General features: G+C 42.0%; 1 protein-coding gene across 2 annotated transcripts in view; it reads right to left on the bottom strand.

Annotated features, from left to right (window-relative positions):
* LOC121279427 (nucleolar protein 4-like) overlaps positions 1-24,910 on the bottom strand; it is a 546,201-nt gene that overhangs the window by 47,407 nt on the left and 473,884 nt on the right. The window contains exon 8 of one of the 2 annotated variants that reach the window (XM_041190669.1): positions 8,806-8,997. The exons of the other annotated variant lie outside the window; for it this stretch is intronic. Coding sequence (XP_041046603.1) covers positions 8,806-8,997 — 192 coding nt within the window. The remainder of the gene's footprint in view (positions 1-8,805; positions 8,998-24,910) is intronic. 2 annotated transcript variants of the gene reach the window in all.

Genomic DNA, 24,910 nt, shown 5'->3' with positions numbered 1-24,910 from the left:
GTTCCAAGCTCTGTGTGAATCCCAATGCCAATTTGGAGCTGAATACTGCCATGCTCCTTGACAATGATAAAAGGTGCTGTGGCAGGCCTGTCAGTGTACCAAGTTTCTAAGTGTGCATGAACATCAGAGTTCTCCTGAAGGCTGCTCCATCAAAGTTCTCATCTGAGTCCGCTGCAGCATCTGTGAATTTGCCGCTGGGAAGCTGACACATGAACTATCCTTTCCACCTGGCCTGGCTGCAGCCCTTCATGCCCAGTGACTCAACACATGCTACTCCCTAAGGACATGCAGGGCCAGTATCTGAGTAGGTGGGTGAAATGCAAGAAGTCCATTGTCACACCATTTGCAGCTTGCACCTCATGCCAGACAGCAGGATGAGGTTGGTGGAATTTGAGAATGGGCATAAAATAGGAACATACCATCTTCCTGAATGTTCTAGGTGAAAGAGGGTGCAATGGTCTAGCCAGCCCCATTATGCAGAGCACCATCTCTTCCAAAAGGCTCAGAGTGATGCAGGCTTGCCTGCCAGATCTCTGCTGCTCTCTTCAGTTATGTGCAACTTTGCCCTAAAAGAGAGACAGAAGATTGTCAGTGAGTGTGTTGCTATGTGTTGTGGTGATGTGCCTACCCAATTAAATAGCTGCAGGTATGTGAATGTTGCAAGAGGTGGGTGTTGTAGTATTCAGTTGTCCAATATTTGTTTGTGTGTTCTGTTTGCTTGTTCTTTGGGCCATTAGTCAAGCCTGGGTGTGATTACTAAGAAATAGAAACTAAATTGAAGCAAGGAGCAGTAAGATTGAAAGCACACATTTTAAAAGCACTTGTAAATAAAACACCTGTTTCACACATAGAAACTGGCATGTCATCTCTGCATATCTTTGAGGCTATTGCTAGTTCTTTGGGGGGCATTTTTGCTAATGTTGTTGGGAGGGCTTTAAACTAACTCAGGAGGTGTGTGGGAACCAAGAGAAAATATTAGAGAGGATTATCAGGGTGCACAAAATACTGGGAGAGACAGATAGCACTAGTATAGTGAATAGTAAGTTAACAGGTAAAATCGGGGTAAGGGAGAAAGTAACAACATCTAAATCAGGTTACTATGCATGTATTCATAGTATGCTATGAATGCATGAATTATAGTAAATGAGATTGCCATGTAGAAATATGATGTTGTGGCAATAACAGAGACCTGGCTCAAGGAAGGGCAGAACTGAGTGTTAAATATTCCCGGGTGCAAAATATTCAGAAAAGATAGGAAAGGAAGGAAAGGAGGAGCGGTGGCAGTACTGGTTAAGGAGAGCATTGCACTGCTAGAGAAAGAGGATGTCCCAAGGGGTTCAAGGACAGAATCAATTTAGAGCTAAGGAACAGAAAGGGCGCAATTACATTGCTCGGTGTAGTCTATAGATCACCAAATAGTGAGAAGGACGTAGAAGAACAAACCTGCAGGGAAATTACTGAGAGATGCAAGCATTATAGAGTAGTTATTATGGGTGACTTTAATTTCCCAAACGCAGATGGGACAGTTTTATGCAAAGGGCAGAGAGAGGCAAAAGTTCCTAGAGTGTGTTCAGGAGAATTTTCGACAGCAGTATGTGTTTAATCCATCAAGATGCACTGTTGGGCCTGGTTCTTGGAAATGAGGTGGGCCAAGTAGGTCAAGTGTCAGTGGGGGAACATTTAGGAGACAGTGATGATTGTATTGTACGTTTTAGGATGATGATAGAAAAGGACGATAGGCAATTCAGAGAAAGAATAATTAACTGGATGAGAACTGACTTCAATTGGGCAAGAACAGAGCTGGGCCAGATAGAGTGGAATGAAAGATTGGCAGGAAAAACTGTAGCTGAACAATGGGCTACCTTCAAAAAAGAATTGGTTCGGGCACAGTCAAGGAATATTCCATCAAAAGGGAAGGGTGGGGCAAACAAATCCAGAGCTCCCTGGATGAAGAAGGAGATAGAAATTAAGATAAAGAAGAAAAAGTGCACTTATGACAGGTGTCAGGTAAAAAATACAATTGAGAATCATGAGGAATACAGAAGGTTCAGAGGGGAGGTGAAAAAGCATACTACAGAAGCGAAGAGGGATTATGAGAAAAGGCTGGCAGCCAACATAAACGGGAATCCCAAAGTCTTCTATAGGCATATAAATAGTAAAAGTGTGGCAAAAGGAGTAGGACCATTTAGGGACCTAAAAAGGGAATTTACAGATGGGTGAAGGAGCCATGGCTGAGGTATTAAATGAATACTTTGCATCCGTCTTTACCAAAGAGGTAGATGTTACCTAGACCATGGTGACACAGAAGGAAGCTCTGTCACTAGAAGGGTTCAAAATTGATAAGGGGGAAGTGTCGAATAGACTTTCAGTACTTAAAAGTTGACAAGGCACTGTGACCGGATGATATGTATCCAAGGATATTGAAGGAAGTGAGGGTTGAAATTGCAGGGGCACTGGCCATAATCTTTTAGTCTCCCCTAGACTCTGGGGTGATGCCAGAGGACTGGGGAATTGCAAACATTATGCCCTTGTTCAAAAAAGGTTGTAAAGATAAGCCCAGCAATTACAGACCAGTCAGTTTAACTTCAGTGGTAGTAAAGATTCTAGAAACACTTTCAAAAGGCATTTGACACAGTGCCACACAACAGAGTTGTGAGAAAAGTTATTGCTCATGGAATAAAAGGGACAGAAGCAACATGGATGCAAAATTGGCTGAAAAGTAGGAAGCAGAGAGTAAAGGTCAATGGATATTTTTCAGGCTGGAGGAAGATTTGCAGTAGAGTTCCCCACGGGTCAGTATTGGGACAATTGCTTTTCCTGATATATATTAATGATCAAGATCTTGGTGTGCAGGGGACAATTTCAAAGTCTGCGGATGATATGAAGCTTGGGAGTGTTGTAAACTGTGAGGAGGATAGTGTAGAACTTCAAAAGGACATAAGCAATTTGGTGTAGTGAGCAGATAGGTGACAGATGAAGTTCAATGCAGACAAGTATGAGGTGATGCATTTTGGGAGGAAGAACATGGACCGACAATATAAAATAAGGGGAGAAATTTTGAAGGGGATGCAGGAGCAGAAAGATCTGGTGTATATGTACATATATCACTGAAGGTAGCAGGACAGGTGGAGAGAGCAGTTAATAAAGCATAGGCTGGGCTTTATTAATAGGGGCATAGTGTACAAGAGCAAGGAGGTGATGCTGAATTTATATAAGGCACTCGTTAGACCTCAGCTGGAGTATTATGTACAGTTCTGGGTGCCACATTATAGGAAGGATGTGAACACATCGGAGAGAGTGCAGATGAGGTTTACAAGATTGGTTCCAGGGATAAGAAACTTCAGCAATGATGATTGTTTGGGACTGTTCTCCTTGGAGAGAATGCTAAGAGGAGATTTGATAGAGATGTTCAAAATCATGAGGAGCCTGGACAGAGTAGATAGGGAGAAGCTGTTCCCACTAGTCAAGAATGAGAGGGCACAGACTTAAAGTGATTTGCAAAAGAAAAAAATGTGACGTGAGAAAAAACTTTTTCACACAATGAGTGGTTTGGGTCAGGAATACACTGCCCAAAAGTGTGTTGGAGGCAGGTTCAACTGAGGCATTCAAGAGGACATTACATGATTATTTGAATAGAAAAATGTGCAGGGGTACAGGGAACAGGCAGGTCAATGGCACTAGGTCATATTGTTCATTTGGAGAGCCGGTGCAGATACGATGGACCAAATGGCCTCCTTTTGTGCCGTTAAAATTCTGTGATTCTGTGAATGCACAACCGAGAGGCTTGCAGCATTGCTAAATCTGTAAGAATGAGGTGGAGCACCTGAATGTTAGGCATGAGAACTGATAGCTGATGGGTGAATGATGGAGCTGTGGTGCTTTGAGCACTGTGAGAGGCTGGTGGTGGGTAGGAGATGTCCTTTGTAGATGCATTCGCTGACCTTGACCACCGGTGTAAGGTCACTGAACTATTTCCAGCGCGGTGGCCACATCACAAAGTCAGACTCTGGGAACTGACCTCCTTGGTCACATGCTCCTGTTGTTTCCACAGGGTATGCATTGAGAGCTTCCAGACTCCCAGTGGAAACATGGTCTTGTTCCTTCTTTCAACCTCCATAACTAAGGCCTCAAGTGCAGCATCCAAGAACACAGGACCCCTGTCTTCTCTGCTGCTCCATTAAAAGCTCTCTTCCTTCAAGCAAAGCCTTCCAAGCATAGTTACACATCCACTGTAGCCTGTTTTGGCTTGGGTGCGCCTACCCTTTAAGAGGGCAGGCTGCCTTTAAGAAGTGTAAGCTAGCTGTACATTGTGCTAGCTATGCACACTGCTGGGCCCTAGCAGAGCGGCGTGCAGCTAATCAGAACACATTTCATGTCGGTCTGCACACTACAATCATTTTGATGAGCAGGCAGCACAAAGATTGCCTGCCTCAACGAGACCAGGCATGGGTAGTTGCTAACTGTGAGCCTGCACCTGATAATGGGTCTAATTAATTTTTTTCCCTGATATAGCAGTACAGAGTATCACTGCCATCAATGACCCCCCAACTAAGTCAACCAAAAATCTAACTTAATAGATAAAAGCAAAATACTGAGGATGCTGGAAATCCAAAACAAAAACAGAATTACCTGGAAAAACTCAGCAGGTCTGGCAGCATCGGCGGAGAAGAACACAGTCGACGTTTCGAGACCTCATGACCCTTCAACAGAAAAATCTAACTTGCCTTGATTTGTCTCAGAGGGGCACACATGTTAGCTTTCCCTCTCTTCCAGCAATGAATATAACTAAAATTTGTTACTACAGTACCAAATTAATGACTTAATTTAAAAGAATCTTGGAGGCAAAATTCTATAATCCTGCTCTGCCAGCAAGAGTGTAATAGTGTGGGGCTTACAGCCAACTGTTGTTTTTGTCCCCAAGCCTTGCCCACTTCCTGGTGCCATCGGCATTTAAAATTCTTGATTGATGCTGGTGTCGTTTACAGAGCAAGTAAAAACAATCTGTTCAGGATTTGAAAATTGCTGTATACCATAACTGGAATTAAACATACAAATAAATAATTTTGGATGTGGAACTAATATCAAATTAATTTAGTTGTTCCCATGTAAATAGCATCAGTATTAGTGACATCTACAATAAAATCCCAGAATTTTTTTTTACAATCAGAATAAACTTGGATGGACAACAAATAAGCTATTGTATAGATATGGGGTTCATGTTCTTGAATATGACCTTTTACAAGTCTTTACGGTCTAATTATTTTTAATGATACAATTTCAAGTGATTATTTCTGAAAAACAATTAATTTGTCAAAAACATTATTATCTCTCAGGTGTTTTAATGGATCTTTTGAATTGTTATTTCAGTCATTTGGAAAATACACTGATACAATTGCATAATAACCAATCATTTTTTTCCACTCTCCACATGTTAATAATGATATGGCCATAACAAAAAATGATTTCATTTTTAGCAGTTCAGTTACTAAACAGTTTAGGAGAATAAAACTTGAATATCTTGTAAACCGAATCAGACAGTGTGAACACAGCATCAAAAATGATGAATCACAATTTGTCAAAGAACCAATTGTGGCGTGGATTATTCTTGTGAATATGCAGTGATCCAATGCTTACTCTCTGCTTCAACATCCCAAAGGTGTTCACCATGACTATTCGTATGGATGCATAAGCCTCATATAATGTTGTTCTGCAACACTGGAAGGTGCCCACAGTGCTGTGATTATCTATGCCAAAGGCAGGGTAGCCAAGGTCCTTTGCCAGCCAGCCCTTCAATCCTTTCCCTTTTCAAAAACAGCTGGAATGATAGGTTGAGTAATGATGGATATATATAGGATCTATGGCACAGAAACAAGCCATTCGGTCCAACTAGTCCATGCCAACATTTGTGCTCCACTCGAGCTACCTTCTATCTTTCCTCATCTAAAACTATCATTGTAACTCTCTATTTACCTTCTCTACTTTATGCTTGTCTAGCTTTCCCTTTAATGCATCTACACTATTTGCCTTAACCACACTCTGTGATAACGAGTTCCATATTCTCACCAAGCTGAGTAAAAAAGTTTCTTCTGAATTCCCGATTGGATTTATTGGTGACTATCTTATATTGATGGCTTCTAGTTATGCTTTTCCTCACAAGAGGAAACGTTCTTTCTGTAACCACTCCATCAAAACCTTTTATAATTTTAAAGACCTCTATTAGGTCACCCTCAGACTTCTTTTGAAAGAGAAGAGACCCAGCCTGTCAATTCTTTCCTGGCATGTATACCCATGCATTTCTGGTATCATCCTTGTAAATCTTCTCTGCCCCTTCTCCAAAGCCTTTACATCTTTTCTATAATATATAGATCAGAACTGCACACAACATGCTAAATGTGATCTGACAACGATTCGATACAGGTTTAGCATAGCTTCCATACATTTCAATTCTCTCCCTATAGAAATAAAGCCAGTACATTTTCGCTTTTTTATGGCCTTGTCAATCTGTGGTACAACTTTTAGTACTTGTTATGTACTTGCACTCCAAGATCCCTTTGCTCCTCTACCCTTAGTAGATTTTCATTTTCCAAGTAATAAGTGACCCTACTCTTCCAACCAAAATGTACTTCTCATATTTATCTGTGTTGAACTTCATTAGCCAATTATTTGATCATTTATCATATTCTATGCTATTTGAATGGGTTGACCGTGTTAATAAAGGGAATAGGACGAGTTTTTTCCTGTTCATTCTAACTATATGAGTGCCACTAATTTAGCTACATTCCTAGAGTGATGATACGAATATAGGAATTGATGTATTCTGTGGCAGGTACTAGAACAGATAACACTAGAGGGCCTGAATATGTGGAAAATTACCTCGAGATTGTGGCAGATGCTTGCAAAGAGGGGAGCTGACCATATTTTCCTAAATTTGCTTATGGATTTATTTTGTTCTTAAACATCTGCTTTTTCCAATTTATAAATTACTTCATTCACTGCAATTGTGTTGTCCATCTTTTTCCACCAGACTTATCCAACTCAAAGCTTTTTCAGCCCATCATTGATCAATCATATTTTTATTAACCCATCAAATAATTTCCTACCTGCATTCCCCCCATACCCTTCCTCTGTTTCTTTCTTTTTGTATACTTCTTAGTCTGTTACCCTATTGGCTGTATAACTGTTATGGTCCTGTAGCACTGTCCTTTGATTCATATGAATGCAGTGACAAATTTTGCATCCTCTAATTAGTGGACAAAATGTATCTATGTGAGGTCAGTATGCCCTCAGTTCCTGTGGACTCTTCTGCCAGTCATTCATAGGATATCCTTTGACAAAGCTTACATTTTGGTAAGGCCTTACTTTTTTTTTACAAAATATGATTTCAAATGAGCTCTGCAACTTCTGGAGAATTTAGACCTGGAGAATCCAACCTGGACACTTATCCACAAAAACAAAAACCAGTGGCAAGCAACCAAATTTATGATCCCATTGAAGAAAACCAGTAGTAACCAGCTTTTTCAGTTGAGTAACTCCTGTAGTGTCATACTCATTCACAAAGCATGTTGGTTAGGTATTAAATGAAAAAAGTTGGAAATTATGTTAATCTACCTAAAGAATGCCACCATTTATTATAATAAATCAAAGGAACTACTCATGGGACAATAAAACAAGAGTTTTACATCAGCAGATAAAATCAGTGAGCTTGAGAAGTGTTTTTAAATTCTAATCCCTTAAAGTTTCCCACCTAAGTTTCCACATTGACCAATGCATACAAATTGAACTGAAATTTTAAAATAGCTTTCAAAAGTGGAATAACAGTCTTTTCTGATTTACTCTTCAGAACAAATTAATTCTGCAACTTAAAAAATCAACCTTTATTTTTTTTAAAAAGCAGCAGGAACCAAGAGAAATTCTCCTAACAGATTGATCTGAATTCCACCAGTAAAATGGATCCTATTTCTTTAACAACACCGTTTTAATTCCATAATTTTTAAGAATTTAGTGGTAAGGAAAACTCTTATGAACCAGTCAGTCTGACCTGTATGACAAAAGGCCGGCTGAAAATTGAAATATATACAAAATGAAGTGTTATTTAACACATGCCACAAAATGAAAAAGCTCACCTTTCATAGACATTCTTTCAACATTTTTTTCTGAAAAGAGGAATTAAAGTAGTTTAAGCAGTTCAACTCCTTAATTTCTGAGAGTACCAATATTAATTCAGCCATGGAGACTCAGACTGTCATAAAATAGATTAATCAGTTGATATGATGTATCCACAGGAAATCCTGTGAGGTGCCAACATACTTCATGTCTTAGGGGTAGCTGGGCCAAGTGTTCAGTTTCAGTGCTGTATTTTCTATGTCAGTATCTCCCAAACTCCATCATTTCTATTTGCACTTCTGCTAAATTATGTATAAGATACTAGTTTTCTGCAGTGTATTAATCAGAATGAAGAAAAAGAGTAACCACATATATTAGAAATAATTTGGAGAAAAGTTGTTGACAGGTACAGTACATCAGACACAGTATATTGTTCATAATGTATTATGAGGCACTTCAATCATCAACCTTTGAAACTACAAACATTCACAAAAAATATTCCCGCAGACACCAGTGACGCAAAATAAACATGGTTTGGATGAAAGGGAAAGGTCTTTGAGCCGATATTATCAAAAATAACATTTAAAAAAAATCATCAGAATGGTGGGGGAAGGGGGATGGGTGGAGAGATCTTGTAATGAGTTTATGCATGGGAACTGGATGCAGACTGGGAATGGGTTGTATTTGGACAGTTCAACTCACCGTCTCAAAACCATTCTTTTTCATCCGCCTGCAGGACTTGAGGTAAGTACGTATGCGCTTCCGGGCACGCTCCTGATATTCAGGGAATTGCCGGCTACATGACTCAATTATTGCCTGGATCTTTTCTTTGGGCTGTTTAGAAATGGGGACCATTCGGTCCAAGTTTTCATCTACAAACAGCCTCACAAACATCTGTTGGCAAGAGGAAGACAGAGGAAGAGAATGCATTGGACGGCTGCTCTATTTCGTACTTCTTAACTCCCTTGTTGAGTGGATACTGTAGGATAAATTCAATGACTCTGCACTCCCAATGGGCCACCCAGCTTAATGGGAGAGTGTCATGGAGATAGTGCTACAATATAATAGCACTGATTTTCTAATTCATTTCTGACTTGCAAGGCTTCCCGCTGGGATGCAGGTTCAGTGAATAAACATTTATATCTGCAACCCTTCCCAAAACAGACCATTTTAACATATATAAAATTTTAAAAACAATAAATATATGCTAGTTAATTGAATGCAAGAGATTATTCTTGTACAAACTATTTTTTGTGTGCTATAAAAGAATTAGTATCAGACTATCCACCACCACTATGAAGTCTGAACTTGACAAAAACGTGACACCGCCCTTTTAGAAGTTCTTAATTGTTCTTACAGGCATTATTCATTCAATGAGCATGCTGCTGACATAATGCATTATAGAATATATTCTTCCATATGACCCAACATGAGTGTTCAGAGAAGTGTAGTTCAATAGTGCTTAACAGCATTTTGGCCATGACCGCTGAAACTCATAAACTGACACATTGGTCATGGTATTAATCCAGCATTTCTGCATCTCAGCTCTTCTTCCCTTGCTTCCATTAGAACTTGATTATACACAGTTTTCCTCTCTATGATTCTGAAGTTTTTTTTTAGAAATATATAAACTTTTAACAATATCTCAGAATATAATTATATAAACTATTCATGTTTTATTAGCACTATTTTCTATATCTATAATGCATTTATGGAGTGCTTTAGTTACATTTTTGAAATATCAAGTTCTGAGCTTAATTTGCATTTCTACATAAATTATCAACTTTCCTGTAAAGGTTATATAATATGAAAAATGTTTCATAGGTAACACAATATAAATGTGTATATACATAGAAAAATATTCTTACTTAGCATTTGAAGTTTCTAGATTATACTTCTTATTTTCTGAAGGAGGCATTAAAACCACACTATCAAGGATATTACTATCTGCTGCCTCGTTTTAATCATAAATTCTAAGCAACTAATATGTGTTTTACAATCCTGACTTATATCATGTTAATCAAAGTCTCAAACAAATCTTTAACTTAGTTAACATCAAAAACAATGTAAAAGGTAAACAAATAAGTGTTAACATACATTACACTGGGACAAAAAACTTGTTGATTCCTTACATAAAATGAATCATACTTTAAAACCGATATAAATACAACTGCAGATCTTCACTGTCATCTTAAGCTTTCCAAATGTCAACTACAAAATTTGTCATGGATTTGTAACAATTCTCAAGTAGCCAGTAGGATCTCAATACTTTAGAATGTCTACATGGTGCAATTGACATCACAGACTATTTAAAAATATATCAGAATTATTTCAAGATTTTGTAACAAAAAAATCTACATTCTCTAGACTGTGTCATTGTCACAATATTCTAACAGCATCTTCACATTGCAGCGCCAAATGGCATCTGAACATTTTCATCTTCAAATTTTAATACAAAGTTAAGAAGAATTAATAATTAACCAAAGGCCTTAGGATATTAACCTATGATTGTGATAAGTTTAAATGATTTTAATTGTAATAAAAAAACTATTGTATCAATCGTGTCTTTACATCAAGACACAACAGATTAAAACTGATTTTAGTAATCCAAACAGTAGAAGACACATCAGTAGCAAAAAAGTATCTGCACAACATTAACAAGTTTTTGGTGTAATACATCAGCTGAGGAAGAAATCAGCAAGTTGAAATTACTGCAATCTCTGTTTATATCATGTTAAAGTTTTTTGCAAGGGAGAAAAATGTGGTCAGATACAAAGCACAAATCACAAAATACAAAGAAACATTTAAGGAAAGTGGAGATGAAAAATCCAATGTACACTTTTGAAAAATGAACTAATTCAACAGGCATCTGGGTGACTTATTCTGCAGTAAAACCTTGGATTCTCATTTACAGGGTCTAAAGTCAAATGTCCAGTCTCAACTGACATTCATGCGTTTTTATACTTAACATGCTGATGAATGTGAACCACACCAAAATAGACTATCAACAGGAAATTGAAAGTGTCAGTTTCCGCTAAAATGTTGAGTGCTGCTATGGATGCAGACATATATCATTAGATGTGTCATATATCATTCATAAACTCCTGACATGAAGTGGTACTCTCATTTTGCAAAAAATAGGAGCTTTAGTACACCAGGCCATCAACAAAAACTTGTATTTATATAGCAGCTTTAACATAGTAAAATGTCCTAAGTTGCTTCACAGGAGCATTATAAAACAAAATTTTACTCTGGGCCACATAAGGAGATATTAGGACAGATGATCTAAGACAAAGAGTTCGGTTTTAAGGAGCATCTTAAATGAGGAGAGGCACAGAGGTTTAGGGAGGGAATACCAGAGCTTAGGATCTATGTAGCTGAAGGCATGGATGCTAAATTAGTTAAAATCAGCGATGTGCAAGAGGTCAGAGTTGGAAGAGTGCAGAGATCTCAGAAGTTTGTAGGGCTAGAGGTGGTTACAGGGCGTGGGAAAGGTGAGGTCATGGAGGGATTTGAAAACAAGGATGGGAATTTAAAATTGAGGTGCTGTACTAGGATAGGGAACTTATGTAGGCTGCAAGCACAAGGGTGATGACTGAACTGGAATTATGAGTTGGGATATGGGCAGCAAAGTTTTGGATGAGCTCAAGCTTATCAAGCAAGCTCAAGCTTATCAAGTATGGAAGATGGGAGGTAGCCAGGAAAGCACTGGAATAGTCAACACCCTAGGGGGTATCACTGACCAGAAACTGAACTTGAACAACCTTCAAGAAGCCTCCAGCCATTTCTGCATAAGTCTGCTATGTAAAGTAACTGAAGTTGGAGAAAAACCATTTGGAATTCCACTGTTAAGTGGGACTGTGTTAACTTGCTGGGCAGGAGGCAGAGGCAAAGTTGAATGGCGGGCGTACACAGGGGTACCTCCAATAGCGGGAATGGCACCATTTTACATGGGCGGGCCAATTAAGGCCCACCCAGCACGACGTCTGCACTGAGGCACTATGCGCTCACTGTGCGGGCGGGGCGGGGGAATCCGTAAATCGAAAGTGCGCTCTTTCGCACATGCGCACGAAAGAGCACTCATCTCCCTGAGGCTAAGCGCTGCCTCAGGGAGATTAGCTGTTCTGTGACAAATATTAAAAATAGAAAAAAAAGAAACTCCTGACGTGTACCCTCATGTGACACTGTCACATAAGTTGGGACATGTCCATAATTTTTACAAAAATTTTAATAACATTTTTAAAAACCTACATGAAACCTCATCCTGCCCATGGATGAGGTTTCATGCATTTTCTAATTCCCGCCTCAATTGCCTCAATTGGCCATTGACAGATCGGCGGGCACATAGCTGATTTTGCTGCACCCCCGCCTACTGGAAAATTTAAATGGGGTGCGGTGATGTTGGGAGTTCCGTCCGATGTCACAACGTGTCATTTTATGCATTGGCAAGCGGGCCTTGCCCCCACTCACCGACGGGAAAATCCTGCCCACTGAGTTTGTTTTAAATCTAAAATCAATTTTGGACTGATGCCTTAAAAGCGGTGTGTAACTGGGAGTCAGGTCAGTTAGGAATTTTAGGATGTGTTATAGTAGTAAGTAATTGTAATGCATGTATGTGTTTGAAATCTTTTATTTTGTTAAAAAAAATTTTTAAATCTCTAAAGGTTGAGGTGGACTCATTACTTCTGAATTAAGTGTACACATCTCCTCGTAATAAATACAAATTGCAAAACCATTGTGACAGCACGACCAAGTTTCCCTTGTAGGTTTCATCTGCTTGGCACACATCATCTGCCATGTCATAACAATGAGCAGGTCAGGGGCTAGGAATACCATGGCAAGTAACTCACCTCCTGACTTCCCAAAGCTGGCAAACCATCTACAAGGCATAAGTCAGGAGTGTGATGGAATACTCTCCACTTCTTGGAGCTCCAACAACACTCAAGAAGCCTGACACCATCCAGGACAAAGCAGCCTGCTTGATTGGCACCCCTTCCACAAACATTCACTCCCTCCACTACTGACTAACAGTGGCAGCAGTGTGTACCATCAGCAAGATGCTCTGCAGAAATTCACCAAGGCTGTTTAGACAAACCCACGACCGCTACCACCTAGAAGGACAAGGGTAGCTGATACATGGGAACACCATCATCTGGAAGTTCCCCTCCAAGTCACTCACCATCCTAACTTGGAAATATTTCACTGTTCCTTCAATGACATTGGGTCAAAATCCTGGAACTCACTCCCTAACAACACTGTGGGTGTACCTACAGCATGTGGACTGCAGGGTTTAAGAAGGCATCTCACCGCCACCTTCTCCAGGGCAATTAGGAATGGGAAATAAATGTTGGTCCTGCCAGTGACATCCACATCCATAAATGAATTTTAAAAAAGGTAACCAAGTCATGGACAAGTATATCAGCAGCAGATGAAATGAGATAGTTGTGGAGGTGAGTGATATTATGGGAGTGAAGGTAGGCTCTTGTGTTACTTGCAATTTTTTCAACCAATAAGTCAGACTTGCACTTAAAGTACAAATGGCAATTTTTTAAAAACATGCATCGTAATGTTCTCATATAATAATGCACATCGTGGATTATTCTGTTTCCTTGTAGCCAACACACCCTTCCATTGCCTACTATCTTAGCCAACTTTCCAATCCAGAAGTGGGGTAGGTGTAAAGAAAAATCAAGGAAACTAACAGAACTGGTTCTACCCACCAGAAGCACATTTCATCATCCAGGCTTTGACACCTTCCTGGAAAAAAATGAGGGTATGTCAGCCAGTGGATGGCAGCAGTATGGATATAACAGTTATAAAAGCAGTTACATTAACATTCATGTCTTTGTGGCAATGAACCAGTAACTAGGCCATTATATTAATCCTGCATTACATATTGGCCTTGATAGTAAACCCCTACACAATGGTATTTGCAAGCACAGTCTCAAGGAGAAAGCAAAACCTTTACAGCACTGCTTTTGGGCTAGAAGGAACAGAAATCCTTCCCCCCACAGTCTGTCAAGTTTACCTTCTTCCCTCAAGTCTGACCACCCACAAAAAACCTCTTGGGTTGCGGATTGGACTCTCACCCCCACCCTGTACTCTCCACTAGCAGCTTCAGGGTTCCTCCTTGCAGCTAGCCAGTTCCAGAGCGCTCCCCACATGACAGGAGGTCAAGTATTTCAATAAGCGTGGATCATGTCAAAAAGATTGTATGCTGTGGAATTGTGCTGCTGGCTGCCTGGGCGCTTAGTGGACTGAGCAGCATGGGCTCATAGCACATGGTGCAGACAGCCTGCCCCTCTTAAACGTAGAGTTTCACATTTAAATGGAATTTGTACTCATTGGAAGAGAACTGCTCTGTCTGGCTGTAATGACACTGTTTGCATCTAGTGGCAGAATTGTTCAAATTTGCAAGAAGTGCGGTAGCGGATGGGAAAAAGGACTCTTTCCTTGCCGGCCGCAATGGCGGCTTTTCATGCGGTATTGTCCCAATCCTGCCTCATTAATTATACAGCTACAAGGAAACATGCCATCTCACTGAATTGCCCACCACGCCGTGAATTCGCTGTTTCCTCACTCCAGGTGTCATATCAAAACTGCAGCAATCCACATAGTTCTCAATGCTTGCAGCCCAGGAATGCTCCAGTGAAGACATGGCCCTGCAAGCCAAGAAGAGTTGGTTACTAGAATGTCTTTTGAAGGCCCGCCGTGATATCCTTAACTTCTGCTTTGGCAGGTTGGGAGGCAGCGGCAGTGGTGCTCCGTGCCAACACTGCACACAAGAGGTTGGTCATCCAGCGCAGAAAGAGGATGAATGATCTCATCTGTGCCATCAGGGTAAGGCAACCATCTTATCACTCTAAATTCACACACTCACAAGCCCATTACAAATTTACTGGCATCTCTCTCACTGCTAGTTCAAGGGGCATCACCAGTCACTCTCTCACACACACCCTCACATCTCCATCTGGCCTCATCTCCTCTGGAGACTGCCTCCTCAGCCCTCACCATCTTGAGGGCACTCGCACACATCCACATGTGCCCCCGGAGACACCCTGGGATACCTCCCTTTACCCGGTACAGCCCTGGGCTGAGGCCACTTCTCCCCAGTCCCGTTGGCATTGTGGTATTGTCATTGGACTAGTAATCCAGAAATGCAGGATAATGCTCTGGGGACCGGAGTTCAAATCCCACCATGGCAGATGGTGGAATTTCAATTCAATAAAAATCTGGAATTAAACGTCCATCACCAAGAGTGGCTCGGTAGCACCACTACTGACCAAGCTGGCTGAATCCTAAAGGACGTAGCTGCTAGGCTGGGTCTGCAGCAGGTAGTGAAAGAACCAATAAGAGGGAAAAACATACTTGACCTCATACTCACCAACCTGCCTGCTGTAAACAGATCTTCCATGACAGTATTGGTAGGAGTGACCACTGCACAAATGCTGTAGAGACAAAGTCCCACCTTCACATTGAAGATACCCTCCATCGTGTTGTGTGACACTACCACCATGCTAAATGGGATAGATTTTGAATTGATCTAGCAACTCATGACTGGGCATCCATGAAGCACTGTGGGCCATGAGCAGCAGGATTGTACTTGAACATGACCTCATGGCCTGGCATGTCCCCCATTCTACCATTACCATGAAACCAGGGGATCAATCCTGGTTCAATGAAGAGTGCCGGAGGGCATGCCAGGAGCAGCACCAGGCATACCTAAAAAAGAGGTGTCAACCTGGTGAAGCTATAATGCAGGGCTCCTTGTGTGCCAAACAGCATAGCCACAAGTGATAGACGGAGCTAAGTGATCAAACAGCCAACAGATCAGATCTAAGCTCTGCAGTCCTGACACATCCAGTCATGAGTGGTGGTGGATAAGTAAACATCTCACTGGAGGAGGAAGCTCCACAAATATTTCCATGCACAATGACGGAGGAGCCCAGCACATCAGTGCAAAAGATAAGGCTGAAGCATTTGCTACAATCTTCAGCCAGAAGTGCCGAGTGGATGATCTAACTCAGTCTTCTCCGGAGGTTCCCAGCAGCACAAGTGCCAGTCTTCAGCCAAATCAATTCACTCCATGTAATAAGTCAATTCACTCCATGTGATATCAAGGAAAGGCTGAAGACATTGGGTAGTGCGGAGGCTATGGGCCCTGACAATATTCCAGCAATAGTACTGAAGACTTGTGTTCCAGAACTTGCCACACCTCTAACCAATCTGTTATAGTAAAGCTACAACACTGGCATCTACCTGGCTATATGGAAAATTGCCCAGGAGTGTACTGTGCACAAAAAGTAGGGCAAATCCAACTTGGCCATTTATTGCCCCATCAGTTTACTCTCAATCATCAGTAAATTGATGGAAGGTGTCATCAACAGTGTTATCAGGCAGTGCTTGCTTAGCAATAACATTCTCACTGATGCCCAGTTTGGTTTCTGCCAGGGCCACTCAGCTCCAGAATTCATTACAGACTTGGTTCAAATATGGACAAAAGATCTGAACTCCTGAGGTGAGGTGAGAGTGAGTCCCTTGACATCAAGGCCGCATTTGACAGATTGTGGCATCAAAGAACCCTAGCAAAACTGGAGTCAAAGGGAATCATGCGGAACATGGTCCACTGGTTGGAGTCATTCCAAGCACAAAGAAAGATGGTTGTGGTTGTTGGAGGTCAATCATCTCAGCTCCAGGACATCGCTGCAAGAGTTCCTCAGGGTAGTGCCCTCAGCCCAACCATCTTCAGCTGCTTCATCAATGACCTGCCTTCTATCATAAGGTCAGAAATGGGGATGCTCACTGATGATTGCACAATGCTTAGCACCATTTGAGACTCCTCAGATACTGAAGGAATCCATGTCCAAATGCAGCAAGACCTGGACAATATCCAGTCTTGGGCTGACAAGTGGCAAGTAACATTCGTGCCACACAAGTGCCAGGCAATGACCATCTCCAACAAGAGAAAATCTGACCATCGCCCCTTGATATTCAATGCATTACCATCACTGAATGCCCCGCTATCAACATCCTGGGGGTTACCATTGACCAGAAACTGAACTGGACTAGCCATATAAATATTGTGGCTACAAGAGCAGGTCAAAGGCTAGGGATCCTGTGGCGAGTAACTCATCTCCTGACTCCTCAAATCCTGTCCACCATCTACAAGGCACAAGTCAGGAGTGTGATGGAATACTCCCCACTTGCCTGGATGAGTGCAGCTCCCACAACACTCAAGAAGCTTGACACCGTCCAGGCCGAAGCAGCCCGCTTGATTGGCACCACATCCACAGACATTCACTCCCTCCTCCACCGATGCACAGTAGCAGAGTGTGTATCATTTGCAAGATGCACTGCAGGAATTCACCAAGGCTCCTTAGACAGCACCTTCTAAACCCATGATCGCTACCATCTAGAATGACAAGGGGAGCAGATAGATAGGAATACCGCCACCTGGAAGTTCCCCTCCAAGCCACATACCATCCTGACTTGGAAATATATCACTGTTCCTTCACTGTTGCTGGGTCAAAATCCTGGAAATCCCTCTCTAACAGCACTGTAAGTGTACCTAAAGCACAGGGGCTGCAGCAGTTCAAGAAGGCCACTCACCACCACCTTCTCAAGGGCAAATAGGAATGGGCAATAAATGCTGGCCCAGCCAGCAAAGCCCACATCTCCTGAATGAATAAAATAAAGCAAGCCCTAACCCTGTAGCTGTTGAAAAGCCACCCATGCCTTATGGCTAGTCTGATAGGTAGAGTCCTGCCTTTGAGTCCCCCAGAAAGTGATGTGGTGCTGCCTGTGAAACCTGGCACTGATGACTGTGAGTGCTGCCTGAACCAGGTAGGCAAATGAACTTGAAGTTCTGTGCCAAGTGCAGTTATGTACAGTTGTGAAACATGTCAGCGTGCAATCACTCCAATGTGCTTGGATAATCCAGTGTGGGGGGTGATTCTGATGATCTGGACTTATAATGGACTATATAGATGTATTAAAATGAAGTTCCCAACGTGCAGCAACAGGAAAAGTGGCCCAACATTGACAGACAGAGGACAACTTTAAACTGATTTCATGACATTATGAAAACAATTTTTGGCCTTCCCACCATGATGTCCGACACCAGCGGGCACAGAAAATTCCACCCCATGAATTGCACATTGGAGCACCAGAGAAGTGGAAGGGTTCCTAGATTCACAAATGCAGTGCTGGAGCCTTAGCGATGGAGTTGGACTTGTTTCTGCGAGGAAGCAGCAGGACAGTCCTCTGAAGGGAATGGAAGCAGGTAGCCAAGAAGGTCAATACAATAAGTCTCGTCCCAAGAAACTGGCAGCAGCATCACAAGATGACTAATGACCTTACGCAGGTGATCAAGGTCAGTGAACACATCTTTGAGGAACCTCATCTCACTGCTCCACCAACTTCTCATGTTCAATGCATCATCACTCATCAGCAAATGAGGCACTTGGGACTCTCATGCTTAACATGAAGATACTCCACCTCACCTTCACACATATTCCAAGGATGCCAACCTCACAACTAGTTCCCATTGCTTCGACATAGCTCCAGCTATTCAGCTGTGACAGGCACATTACCCAAATACAGTGCAACACAATCAATGACATTCTGTTCTGTCTTGCAGATTAGGGTCACCCATAACTGCCAGGAGCAGCTCAAAATGAGTGAGGAAAAGGACATCTGCATTTCCTGAGCTCTGTGGAGGAGATGGTCCTCCACATCATGGGCCAGCCTTTGGCAAAGTCCATGGCTTCCAACATCACTGAGAATATTGAAGGTGACAATAGGTTTCTGCCTTATGCCCCTTCTCGACTCCCAGATCATCTTTATCTGGCATGATGTGGAAGCTGCTGATGATCACCATGGACCTCTTGCTTTCTAAGCCAATACACTTGTCTCATCCCAACCTTCCCCTTTCTGATTGTTTGCATTCAGGCATCCAAGATCCACTGTCTGCCCTGCCACAGCAGCCTCAGGAGTGAGAGTGAGCAACACCACATCAATGATGAAGAGGCCCCTAAGCTTGATCTGACACTCACAAAGTCTCACCAGCTTAGCTGATGGCAATGCACGTACATTAGTGGTTAGCATTGAGTTGGGATCTGCACATGGCAAGTCACCAGGTACAAGTGATCTGCAGCCAGGCTGGGGAAAAATAATAGTTTGTGTGTCAGCTCACCTATGGACAAGGTCACACGTGGGTTTTGCTACATGGGACTCAGATAAGGACTTAGTCACGTGTAGGTAAAATGTAGGTGTCTGGCAAAGCTGTCAAAATTATTTGGTCTTTTTGAGTGTAGACGAGACCGCACCATGAACAGCAAGTACAGTATAGAATATTTGAGGATATGCACATAAATTATGATTTCCCCTAGAAGGAATAACTCAAGCCTTGAATGGTAAGGGAGGAACTGAATAGATGGATGGTACATTGAGTGCAGTTGCATTGGTAGGTGCCAGGGGAAGGGGAACTAGAAGGTGGAGTTGTGGTAGAGTGAACCAGGGTATCTACATGGGACAATCCCTCCGGAACCTGCAAAACGTCGGGGTGGAGATGGTAGGTTGCAGGACTGTTGATGAATATAGAGACTGGTGGTGTGGATGCGTCACAAGGGGTCCTTTAACAAGAGAGGAAAGAGAGGGTAAGAGCAGAAGCACAGGAAAGGCAGCACGCTTAGCCAAGGATGCTATCAACAACTGCAGGGGGATTCCTTTGCTGAGGGAGAACGGTGACATCTCAGAAGCTCTGTCATGAAAGGCAAAACCATTATAAGTTACAGTTGCCAATTGAAATGACCAGCCTGAAACATTGGCCTATCAGGTTTCACCACAGGTGCTGACTGACCTGCTGTGTAATTCCAGCATTTCCTATTTTTTTAATTTCGTACTTCCAGTTGCAGTTTTTTGCCTTTTGACAGCAGGATAAAGATGATTTGAAAGCAAATGCCCAAGACTGCATGGCATAACGAGATTCCTGTCAACCTTTTTCATATATCATTTGCTTTGCCAAGCTTTCAACTAACTTTACAGCTCTTCTGTTGCATCGCTCACACACCAATACTTCAACAGGAGACCCATTTCAGTTGAAATTTACAACAACAACTCGTATTTAAATAGCATCTGTTATGTTATGAAACATTCCAAGGCTCTTCCCAAGAGTGCTATAATGCAAAATTTGATACTGAGTCACATAAGAAGATATTACAAAAGAATACACTAATAGCATACAAAAAATACTAAATAATAATGGAGCAAAAGTTAGGGGGAGGAAATAAATACAATAACTTTCACTAGAGAAAAAGTACTAGGGAAACTACTGGGGCTAAAGGCCGATAGGTCACCTGGGCCTGATGGGTTGCATCCTAGGATATTAAAGGAAATAGCTGCAGAGATAGTGGATGCACTGGTAGTGATCTTCCATGGGTCTTTATATTGTGGAAAAGTCCCAGAGGATTGGAAAACTGTCAACGTGTCCTTTGCCCTTATTCAAAAAGGGAGGGAGACAAAAAACAGCTATAGGCCAGTTAGCTTAACATCTGTCATTGGGAAAATGTTGGAGTCTGTTATAAAGGATGTAATAGCAGAGCATTTAGAAATACATAATCTAATCAAGCAGAGTCAGCATGGCTGCGTGAAGGGGAAATCATGCCTGACAAATTTATTAGAATTCTTTGAGCAGGTAACAAGCAGGATAGATAAAGGGGAACCAGGAGATGTAATATATTTGGATTTCCAAAAGGCATTCGATAAGGTACCACACATAAGGCTACTTAATAAGATAAGAGCCCATGGTATTGGGGGTAGTATATTAGCATGGATAGAGGACTTACTAACTAATAGAAGACAGGGAATTGGGATACGGGGGGGCATTTTCAGGATGGCAACTTATAACTAGTGGAGTGCCACAGGAATCAGTGCTGGGGCCACAATTATTTACAATATATATCAATGACTTGGATGAGGGAAATGAATGAACTATCCCCAAGTTTGCGGATGATACAAAAATAAGTGGCAAGTCAAATGGTGTGGATGACGCAAAGAGTCTACAGAGGGATATAGACAGGTTACATGAGTGGGCAAAAATATGGCAGATGGAATATAATGTGGGAAAGTGTGAGGTTATGCACTTTGGCAGGAAGAATAGGACAGCTGAATATTATTTAAATGGAGAAAGACTCCACAGCACAGAGGGATTTGGATCTCATTGAACGGCGGAACAGACTCGATGGGCCGAATGGCCTACTTCTGCTCCTATGTTTTATGGTCTTATATTAGGGTAGATGATCAAAAACATGGTCAAGAGGTAGGTTTTAAGGAACATCTTAAAGAATGAAAGAGAGGTAGATGGTCAGAGAGGTTGAGGGATGGAATCCCAGAGCATAAGACCTTGGTATGGCCATCAATGGTACAGCAATTAAAATCAGGTTTGCTCAAAAGGCCAGAATCATAGGAATGCAGATATCTTAAAGGCTTGTGGGGTTAGAGGAAATCACAGAGATCGGGATTGGCAAGGCCATGTCGGGATTTGATAACAGTCGCTTAATCAGGAGCCAATGCAAGTCAGCAAGCACAGGGGTGGTGCATGAACGGAACTTGGACAAGAAAAGACACAGGCAGCAGAGTTTTGGATGACCTCATGTAAATGGAAGGTAGAACATGGGAGGTTGGCCAGGAATACATTGGTACAGTCATATTTAAGGTAACAAAGGCAAGGATGAGGGTTTCAGCAGATGAACTGAGACAGGGGCAGAGTTAGGCAATGATATAGAGGTGGAATAAATTGTCTGAATGATGGCATGGATAGAAACATTGAAACATACAAAACTAGCAGAGACACCCAAAACATATGTGGTCAAGTTTATTGCATCAGTATTTCTTTGAATTCCTATCCTTTGTCATTCATCTTTCCCATTTCATCCATCCCTTGCCATACCCATCCCATTTCTTTCATCCCTCTCATATCATTCCCTTGCCAACCCCAATCTCTTTCCTTCCTATGCCATCCCAATGACATTCCTCCTATGCCATCCCAACCTCACATCCCCATCCTACACATTTTAGGCTGTTCCGCTCCCCTCCCAAGTTATCCTCCCAACTGCTCCCTTACTATGCCATTCTCCCCCTTCCATGCTGGTCCCCTCCATCCCTCCCAACTACGCTGTTTCCCTCCTCCTTCCCTTCCATGCCATCCTCCCTCTCCCCATCCCCTCTCATGCCGCTTGCACCCTCTCCCTGCTGTCCCCCAAGTCCTATTCCGCCCCACTTCGTCCCCTCTTCATGCCTCTGAGCTCCCCACGTGCTATACCCCTCCCCCTATGCCTTCTCCTTCTCCCCCTGTCTCCCATGGTCTCTCATTCCCCATACTCTCAACTCCTCCACCAATCCCCCTCCATTGCTGACTACCGCTCCTATGCCATCTCACTTTCCCCCACTATCCATCACTCTCATGATCTTAACAAAGCTTTGTACAATTGTGGCAAAACTTCCTTGTTCTTGTACTCCAGTTTCCTTGCAATAAAGGCCAACATGTCATTTGCCTTCTGTAGTAATCTGATGTGCAATATACCTTTATGACGAATGTGTAATGAAAGATCACATTATCTTGGTACCTAATAGCAAAGTAGCACAGGCTACCTCTGTAGTCAGAAGTCTTGAGTTTCGCGTCTGAAGTGTAAAGGCAGAGTTTTGAGTTGTAAGCGCACAAGTGTAGGTGCTGAGTTCCTTTTGTAAATTAACAGAATGTGTTTATTCTAAGAATGATCTACTGATCTTCTCTGTCTCTGGTACCTTCTCGGTCACCCCGAAACAACCCATGCAACCTGGATCCTTAAGTCCCAACAAACCTGAATACAGAATCCAACACCTTCCTAATTGCTTGTTGTACCTGCGTGATAACTTTTTGTGTTCCTTGTATAAGTACCTCTGAATATCAGCTTTTAAAATTTTCACGCCTTTAAAAAAATCAGCTTTTCTATTCTTCTTACCAAAGTGAATAACCTCACACTTCCCCACACAATACTCAATCTGCCACCCATCCATGTATATTTTCAGCCTCTTTGTGTTATCCTCACAGATTACATTGACACCTCACCTTGTATTATCAACAAACTTGCATAGATCACTCTCCGTCTCTTCATCTATGCCATTAATACAGGCTGTAAATAGTTGAGGCCCCAGCACTAATCCTGTGGCACTCCACTAGCTATAGCCTGCCAACTTGTAAATGCCCTATTTATCCCTACTCGTGGATTCCTGTCTGTTAACTAACTCTCCATCCATGCTAATATACTATCCCCAACTCCGTGAGCGCTTATCTTGCATATTAACTTTCTGTGTGGCACCTGATTGTGTGGATGAGAGCAGGGACTGCTGAGAGGATGATCAGACCGACCATGGTACCATGGCGCAGGCAGCAATTCAAATGGGGGGGATTGAAAGGAGTGCGGTTATAGTCAGAGACAGTATAGCTAGGGGACAGGTATGGTTCCCTGCAGCCAAAAGCATGAGTCCTGAAGATTGTGTTGCCTGCCCGGTGTTGTGATACGATGTGCATACACCTTTAAGGTTGCATATCATAAACTACTGTGAATCATTACACCTCAACAGGATGTGACATGTTAGTCCCATGACTTGTAGTAAGTCTGCAAATGGCAGTAGAGATTATATGTACAATACAGTCTCCCAGTTAACTCTATCTATATATAATCTTACCTTCAAATAAAGAATCCATGTTATTGTTTCACCAATCCTTGTGTGTGATTGGTGCATTTACATCAAAGAGAAGAACATAACAGGGTGGTAGGGTGGCAGCAGAATTTTGAAGATTTAACTGAAAAATATATAAGCATCAATCCTTCACATCCAGCAGGTGAAAAGAACCGGTGTGAAAATAAAACTATCAAAACTCACCATGTGTAAGTGATTCTGCAGTTCTGTGGGAATCCTATACACACACACCATCCCTTCGTTTTGGGATTGTACCTCGCTCCAGCCAGCAAGCACCGGGTCCAGGTAAGATTGTTCAAATTTGGGAGAGCTTAAATAGTAAAAGGCTACATGCTGCAAAGGTTTTGCAGGAACTGAAATTAAACAGCAGACTCCAGGTAATCTTGCTTTAAGCACAACTCCACAGACAGGAGAATTCATTACTGACACTGTACCTAAAGGAGATCTGGGGAAGTTAAATATTGCAGATTGGACTGGGAGGAGGAATCTATCCTGTAATGGCTCCTAGCAGCCAGAAGAAGCCTGTAAAATGTTTATTTTCACTATTTGCTCTCATTTTTGTGGATGTTATCCCAGGGAAGAAAAAAAAATCAGAAAGACCTCAACAGTGCCACCATTGCAGTCAATCAGTAACCAATGACCAGCTAAGGCAGTGGCCACTAAAGGTATTGCAATTCAGAGCTAAATTAACTCTAAAAGAGCTGGAGTACACTTGCATAGCTATCAAAAGCTCCAGATAGCATTAAAAATCCTGCAAAAGCTAAAACGTGACAACAAAATTTCTCAGTTGGAAGGCAACGACTCTCCTAACTGAGTTTACCTTTATCCGACAACATGCAAATTGCGTTTTCTGGACCTCAATGTTTCCAAACCAGCCAAGCAAGCCATAAAAATTAAAGTTCCAAAGACAATGAAAATCTCCACAGACTTAACACATCAGATCTGTCCAATGACCATCTTAAGAATCCAGAAAAATATGGTCAACACTCGAAGATCGAACACCGGAGTGAAGCACAACTTCAGAATGCACCAGCTGGAATTCATGTCCTTTAGGCAACAACTGACG

The sequence above is a fragment of the Carcharodon carcharias genome, chromosome 6 (assembly GCF_017639515.1).
Source record: "Carcharodon carcharias isolate sCarCar2 chromosome 6, sCarCar2.pri, whole genome shotgun sequence".
Classification (NCBI taxonomy): Eukaryota; Metazoa; Chordata; class Chondrichthyes; order Lamniformes; family Lamnidae; genus Carcharodon; species Carcharodon carcharias.
The sequence above is the reverse complement of the archived record's forward strand: the minus strand, read 5'-3'. Positions and strand labels throughout refer to the sequence as shown.